The sequence below is a fragment of the Oxyura jamaicensis genome, chromosome 9, assembly GCF_011077185.1.
Source record: "Oxyura jamaicensis isolate SHBP4307 breed ruddy duck chromosome 9, BPBGC_Ojam_1.0, whole genome shotgun sequence".
NCBI classification, from domain to species: Eukaryota; Metazoa; Chordata; class Aves; order Anseriformes; family Anatidae; genus Oxyura; species Oxyura jamaicensis.
In genome coordinates, this window is record NC_048901.1 from 2026892 (window position 1) to 2035207 (window position 8316).

At 43.9% G+C, this 8316-nt stretch overlaps 1 protein-coding gene across 1 annotated transcript; it reads right to left on the reverse strand.

The window, feature by feature from the left end:
• Positions 1-5190: 5190 nt before the first annotated feature.
• On the reverse strand, positions 5191-8315 carry CHST2 (carbohydrate sulfotransferase 2; the record flags this gene model as incomplete). Its single annotated transcript, XM_035334774.1, is given in 2 exon segments — positions 5191-7789; positions 7791-8315. Coding segments are annotated over 2 exon segments (1263 nt in total), but the record flags the coding sequence as incomplete, so codon positions are not given.
• Between the last annotated feature and the right edge of the window lies 1 nt (position 8316).

An 8316-nucleotide genomic window follows, 5' to 3' on the forward strand; every position in this document is an offset into this window, starting at 1 on the left:
CCTATGCTACAGTTGAACCAAAATCTCTTTGAAATGGATACTCATTACCACTGCCAGCACTGATGCTCTGAGCTGGAGCTATGGCCAGCAGAGCAGGTGGAAAGTGCATAACACCATCAAGATCAACATGCTTCCAGCCCCAGCTCTGCTCTGGCAGTCAGATCCTTTGCACTGCTCTACAGGTAGAAAGATACCAGATGTCTCCAGCCACCTCAGGGTGGTATCGGTGGGTTCTGGTGTATGCATCGAATCTTAGGTGGAGAAGATGACAAGGCGATATAAAGGGCGTCCTGAAGAATGAAATAGGTCACCATTCCAGGGACTAAGTTACTATTCCTAAAAACACCTGCTTGCCAAGTATGTAAGGTGCCTAGTGTTAGTAAGTGAGCTAGATAATGTAAGAATTAAAGGTTTAATACCAGACCGGTATAGCAAGCATCCATAGGTACAAACAGTGGCAAACAATCAAATACTGAAAGCTGCCAAAAGAGATACTGGAAGTTATATGAACACTAAATATGTCCCGTTTCCATTTTACATCTCCTGTGATAAAATGTTATGAGACATGCACATGGTTTGAAACAGATAATTACTGATAATCCTAGCTGGTGGGAGAAGGAACCATCTGGCAGATGGAAAATAAGAAGATGCCAAGATTTTAACAGACTAGGGGGGCTTCTTGAGAATTTATGCACAGAGGTTTGAAGAAAGAAATATTTAGACAAAAGGTCAACTATTCAGTTTCTATCTATATCCAAAACAAATTAGAAAACCAACAGTATGCATATAAGTATGAAAACTATTCCTGCTTGAAATTCATCTTGAAATTATGAGCAAAACGGTTGAATCAAAAACTGTTAGAAGTGAGGAATTCATTCCACATGTCGTGATTAATCACAAATAGTTATAGCACACAGTATCATCACATTTTATCTTATATCCTTTAAGTGTCAATCCTCTGCTTTTAACATGCAAATGGTTTTATTCATCCTCTTCTGACCTTGCTGCATTTTATCATTTGTTTCTTTCCATTTTCCTTAACAGTGTCTCCTCCTACTTATAGCAGAGAAAAAGCAACTTCTGGTAGATTCTGCTTTGTATTCCTTTCCTTTCTTCTAAATCAATTTCTTTGCCTCTGCTCTCCTCTTTATCACTCATGGATAAAACAAGGGACATTGCTGGTTGCAGTATCTAATTGTGTATCCACATTTTTCCACAGATCACTACTCACTAACCATTTTGCTGCTGGCCCTTTGCAACAACTGAGCTGCAGCCAGCAATAAATTTATGTAACGTAATTAGTGATTTGGGGCTAGTTTTGCCAAAGCATTATGGTACACCATGAGAACTCTCAAGCGCTGCAAAAGGATGCTCAAGGAGCATAGTCTGTGTCCTTGGAGGCTTCCAGTACCCATCAGGATAAAGCCTGAAGCAACCTCATTTGATCTCATAGCTGACCGTGATCTGAGCAGGAGTTTGGACCAGAAAGTTCCTGAGGCCCATTCCAACATCTGTTTGTGAGTCTATGATTTTTGGAGGCACCCTGAAAATATAAGTCCCACTGACTCCTGCATAATACTCCCATTGCAATGGAAATTACATGTGAAGGTATTCTTGAAAATCCTACTCAAAACTTACTAGCATCTTTAGAGTTCTTAAAATTGTAGCCGTAGGGCCCATTCCACTTAACAACTTCAGCTTGCACTAATGCCATTAGAAAAAGTTTGCTCAGCAGCTCCTAACAGCCTGCCTTGCTCAGATTGCTTTGTTAGTAATTTTTCATTCTGAGAGTTCCTCCAATCTGATTTTCATCTTGTTTTTCAGCAGAAAAGCTCCATTTTCATTCAAAACCTTTCGGAATAATGCTATTATATCTAGACTTGTGGTACCTCACACTATAAAAGAGCCACAGGCTGTCCTGGCTATTCACCAACTTCTATGACAGGAACAAAGAGATGGTAACTTACTGCTCAATCTCAATTCCCTTCCCACCACCCTGTTATAATAAGCATATTCTTATATCAGAATGGAATTGGATGCCAAAGATCTCACTTGCATAAGGGGGCTGGGGAGGTCCCTCTCTGTGCTGCAAATAGGCCCGTTACAGAATTGTCTTTGGCAAAGAAATTTGTTATATATTTTTACATGCACTTTACAGTTTTTGCATTTCACTACAAAAGCAGATGACTCCTCAGTCCTAGTTCTCGCATTTGCAACACCATTTAGAGAGTATTTTCATACCTTTTGTATGAATGTGTCTGAGGGATAACTCTTCATGCACCAGGGGAAGACGGGACACCTTAATGTTTCACTTTGGGTTTGTACAGATCCAAATGCTAAATACGTAATAACGAAAGGCCACTCTTGTGATCCTTTCATGATCTTGTGATGCAGGGATTGCAGGGAACCCCAAGCTGCAAAGAAAAGTAAATACATGGAAGTTTTCCAACTTGCAGCGTTAAAAATCTGTATTGTACAGGATCTATACATTTTCTTTGCAGAATGAATAACTTAAGTGAAGAATCATGGATGTTGTGACAGCCAAGAGCTCTTGTTTAAATATGTTAACAACTCACTTGGTACCAGTGAATCCAAAGAAAGCAGGTAAACCTTCTTTTACACTTTACATGTTTGTAGCATAATGAATATTGCTGAAATGCTACTACATGTATTTTTGATTTTATAACACATACACACATTTTCATAAGATCTTTCCTGTGAGCTCTGATACAAAACATGAACTGCATCCAATGACTTCCAGGGTAATTATCAGAGAGCAGTGACCATCGAAGCTGGACACATCAATGGCAAGCAGTCTCATGCTGCATAATTCCAGCAGAGTAATATTTATCCTGCTATAGCACCCTTAATTGAAATGGCACAGGAATAAGAATAGTTTTGATCCATTTGATTAATGCAGGCAGCATTTGCCCATTGTTCAGTCTGTTCATATTAAGCAGCGACACAATTGGTTTTCATAGATAAAAAGAGACCCATGTCTGCATTTTAAGGGATGCACAGGAGCAAAACTGAAACACAGACTCTAAGACCACCCCTTGCAGTATGCAGAAGCTCATGTGAAACACCCTTCACTTTCAAGGACACTTAAAACACACTACAGCAATTAAAAATGGAAGGGAAATAAAGAATAATCCCACTCTTCTCCTCATGGCCTAGAGAATGAAAAACACTTGTTTCAGAATTGATTATAACCACTGTATTTCATCTCTGAAGACCCGAGTTCAATTCATAACTGAAAAACATGGTTTATGGTCTTAACTTAAGTCAGTTCTGTTCCTCTTCCCACTCAGAGCATGAAGTTAAACACCTGACGAAGAATGAAGTGATCAGAAAGAGGAATTTCCTCCTTTTGTTAGAAAGAACCAAAGATACTTCATCTGCCCATCTTTTCCTTATCAACTCCTCATCACTGATTTAGGTCAGCTGCAGCAACTTGCATGATTTTACACATCTTATGTTTTAAGGTGATCTGGTGCTGGGAGGACAGAGGGTTTCTCTGGGCATGTAGCAGTTGCTACCGTTAGCAATGCTTGTACCATTTTCTGCATTTGTTCACAGGAGAAAACAGCACATAGTGAAACACTGGCCTTTCTGGTCTGTCAAAACAACATGCCACATCTTCAAAATGGTCTTCCATTTCAGTGCAACTTAGTGCACTCAGCATCTAGTTTATGCTATTGATTCTTCACTAATGCAAGATCTTCAGTTTAAGAAGCATGCTGTAATTATTAAATTAGAAAGAAAGCAAACCAGGCACTATTTTTAAGCATGAGTCAAGTATTATTTAAGTATTCCAACCTCTGCTCAATGTCCCTTCTGACAATGGACAGAAGTACTTTGTAACCATGCTCATAATCTTTCATATCTTATTTTTCCTCTATGATTTTCCACATTTATTTTTTTTTTCAATTGTTTTTTAATTCCTCTAATCCTCTTTTCTGAATATATAAAAGAACTAAAAATGGCCTCTTTTAACTGCCAGTTGCTTACCTACTTATTTAATGGAGCAGCATAAAACGTAGGGCTTAGCCCACCAGCATTTTACACAAGCAAAGTCCCACTCATTTCTCCCGAAGCTTTGCCTAAACAAAATTGCAGTTCTTTATTTTGACAAAAGCAGCTTTGCATTACTACTTCTGTCCACCAAAACATGCCCAGGTATAATTGTAGAGTGTGTTGAGTAATTCCTTGCTGCAATGTAGTAGGTGGAGCTCAATTTATGAACCAGATTCAGATAGCATAACTCGACTGGCACACCGTCTGTATCAGCAAGGAGCAGATGCTTGTAATGCACCATCACGACAAGAGCAGTGAGCACTTTCTCAGAACAACAGGAAGAGCTTTTTAATATAATTAGAATCCAAAAGAGACTATAGGAGGCTAAGTCAATTGGGCTCATCAATTTCTCAGTCAAAATGGCAATTCCTGTTCAGTTTACTAAACCGCAAAACTCTTGTAGAAGAGAGCAAGGAACTCTGCACACACAAATGACCAGACTGCCCCCCAAAATTAAAAGGTCTGTAATGTGCTGTAACATGCTGTCATGAGAGAGGCCCGTTTAGAAATTGCAGCAAAGCTTTGTGCTTCAGAGGGCAGGCACTGAAATCGCAGATGCAGCGTCCAAGCCCGGAGGGGAGCAGGGCTTGTTTTCCCCGCGGGCAGCACACCGCTCTGCAGAGGCCCCGCAGCATGCCCGGGCACTGCTCGCCCTGCTGACAGCAGAGCTGGTGAACGCTGTGTGGCTGCTGCAACGGGTAGCACCGGCATTTCACAAAGCCATGGGCAGATAAAAAGCAAGCAACGCGCTCTGTAAGGTCAGATTTTCAAGCACTGTCCCAGAGCACTGTGACTGGGAAAAAGAACATACAGCCCAAACCTAGATGTCCAAGATCCATTCAGCATCAAATCAGAATACGTACAAGTGATAACAGAAAACACCTAACTCCACAAAAACACAAGTACCTCAGTATGTGTTTTAAATACCAAATTAACTATCCCTTCTATTTTTAGCATGTCTCTCTGGAATTTGAGAATACATCTTAATAGGCCAATTATAAGATTTCCCAGTGATTGATATCATTAATGTTGTTTATGCTGCTGTTGATGATGAACTGAGGCAAAGAGCATGTTTTACAGTCATTCAGCAAGTGTAGAGGCAACCTTATGCAATTCTCTTTTTACTAGTTTATTAAATGTCTATTTCCTTCTCAGAGCAAGTTTAACATCTAATGCCAAGATTTCACCAAGAATTCAAATAGCATAGTAGCTCATTATCACCTTTTTAACTTAAAGTCTAATACAAGAAATAGACGTATTACACATCACTAACGTTTTCACACATACACACGCACACACTTAGCAGCATCCTGTTTGTATCCATTTATTTTCACAAATCCGTTTCCTTCTTCCTACCCATACTCTTCACATTGGCAGAAAGCACAACACACAGATAGGCAATGTAAAATACACTTCCTGTAGAAAAGTCTGTAGTCTCCTAAGAGAACAGTTTGGCAAGACCACTTCTGTTTAAAAACACAAGGTCCAAAATGAGCCTTTAAAGAGCATTAGTGACCACCACTGAGATTAAAAAGTACTTGAGGTGTTTGCGCTTCTTGTACGCAACACGTCACTTGACCTTTAGCAAACCGGGACTTCTTCAGGAAATTATAAAAGTAGTAGTAAAATCTTTTTATATATATATATATATTTTTAAATCAAGTTGAACAACAGGACAGAGTCTCTAGGCAAAGCTCCCAGAAAGAGCCAGATCACCATCTGGCTCCATCGCAGAGCAATGACAATTGACAACAAGCGAGTCTCTAACCAGCACTCTCTGAATTCGAACGCTAGGTTGACTCTGTACAAGCTCCGTTACAGCTATGAACACACAGCCGTATGTTTCTTCCCTCCTCATACATAAATATACCCTCAGACACATAGAGAAGGGGGAATATAAAACATTTTATGCGTTTTTCTATGCTTCCCTGCTATGCCTGTTACCAATGAATGTCAAGAAATACCTTAAATATCTCACTGTATCGTTAGCACTACAGAATATATATATTTATCATTTTATTTTAGTTTTTACACATGCTAATGTTTCCAGTATGATAAAAGTCCTTTTAAATCCTGCCGTTTTGGTCACACTGTAGATCCTCGTCTGTTTGACAGTGACTCCTGGACATACACGTCAAGACAAAAATAAATACTGCTGTGATGGCAAACACTTTAAAACTCTTAGGACACTAATACAGTGGCACTTGAAAGACTTTTTAAATACAACAAAAAGGACAATCGTTAAATGGAAACCTGCTCTGACATAGCCATAAAACCTGCACTGCGTTTGCGAGATCTGTACTTGTTTTTGCGAGAGCAGCTTCTAATCTGTGAACACGTCAAACATTACAGTCCAGCCCTCAGCCCATACCCTTAAAAAAGTCCTCCTTGCTATTATTAAACGAGCCTCCCCTCTAGCTGTACATATGCAACACTGTAATTCCCAAACAATTGAGGTAATTATAAAAATGAATATCATTTATTGTTTTTTTATTACTATCATGTCTGAACATTTACTTTCATACAAAAGTCTATTTTCAGCATTACGCTTTCCAAGGGCATCCCCTCTGCACCAAGGGAGATATACAAGCATTAGGAATTGTGCAGGAGTTTTTGTAAGCATCTTCAAACCCACCAGAACTCCATCAACAAGATTTTGGTACAGAAGCTCGCCTGGCATTTTAGAGAAGGGGAAAGGGACTTTCCACATATTTTCAGTTCCACTTTATTTTTTTTAATCGCATCTAACCCAATGCAAGTGAAGAAAAACAAACAAACAAAAAAAAAAATAAAAAAAAAATCAAATGAACGAAAAAGAAATCATCACATTACTGCATGTTACCCTTCATCAGTCTTTGGAGGAAATCGGGAGCCTGGCTGCTTTTCCCAGCTCCCTCCCTCCCTCAAGCCCACAGGACCGGCTCCTCTCCCTGGAGGGGCTCAGCCATCCCCAAGGGTGTCTGGCGCTGCCCGGTCACAGCTGCGGCTTCCTGAGCAACGTTCTGCTGAGGTCCTTCACCTCTTCGGGGCTGCCGACCCTCTCGTAGCCCAGCAGGGCCATGGGCTGGTGGCAGTACTCCTCGACTTGCTTGATCTGCTGGTAGCTGAGTGCAGTCCTCCAGGCGCTCAGCGCCTGGGTGGCATTCCTGGCTGACACCACAAAGGGCTTGGACGAGTATCCGGGGCCGCTGGTCATGTTGAGGGTGAACTTCTCCATCTCTGGGCTGACCGCCAGGTTAACGAAGCCATACACCTGCCGCAGAGTCTTGATGGGCTCGACCACCAGGTCCTCGTAGCGCACAGCCATGTAATTGCCCTGGAGCCAGTCAGGGGGGTGCAGGGCAGTCTGCAGGGTCTTGGCCATGCTGCTGCAGATGACCTCCATGGCGCCCAGGGCATGGTAGTCCGAGCCACCCCCCCCGTCCTTCTTTACGCCCAGCTTGTGGCCGGCATCGAGGAAGGGCATGCGGTGGATGCGGGGGTCCCGGCTCCTCACCACCTGCAGGCTCTCCCGGATGAGGCCGTGCCGGGATTTAATGCGGGAGCTGGCGACCGCCCGCGGGTCCCGTACCAGGTGGATGACTTTGAGGTCCAGGGTTGGGTCCCGCATAAGCGGGGCGAGGACGGCCAGGTCAAAGACGCGGACGCCCTTGATGACCAGCGTGTGATACTTGTGGCACTCCTCCTGGAAGCGGCTGAGGCGCTGCGGGGGGGCACTTCTTGCACACCCGGTCATCCACCATGCCCACCACCTCCTTGCGGTAGGCCGGGCAGAGGGGCGAGGAGCAGATGACCTTGTTGGTGGCCGCCCCGAAGATGCCCAGCGTGGTGAGGTTCTTCCCGGCGCCCGCCGTGCTGTAGAGCTGGAAGACGGAGAGGTCGCAGCGGTACAGGGAGCTCAGCATGTCGCGGGCCGCCCCTTGCAGCGAGACGGCATCCCCGGGGTACAGCTTCTGCCAGACGTGCCACACGGGCTCGTAGAGGAAGAAGACCTCGGGGTTCTGGTTGAACAGCTCCCCGAAGAAGGACGACCCGGAGCGCCAGGTGGTGAACACGTAGACCAGCTGCCGCCGGGCGCCCTGCGGACCGCGGCTCCCCACCGACGGCGCCGGGGGCGGCGGCGGCGGCGGGGGCCGGTGCCGGGGGGCTGCCGGGGGCTCGCCGCAGCGCCGCGGCTCCCGCCGCCACTTGTACTCCAGCAGGTTGAGGGCGGCGAGGAGCAGCAGCAGCGCGTAGCCC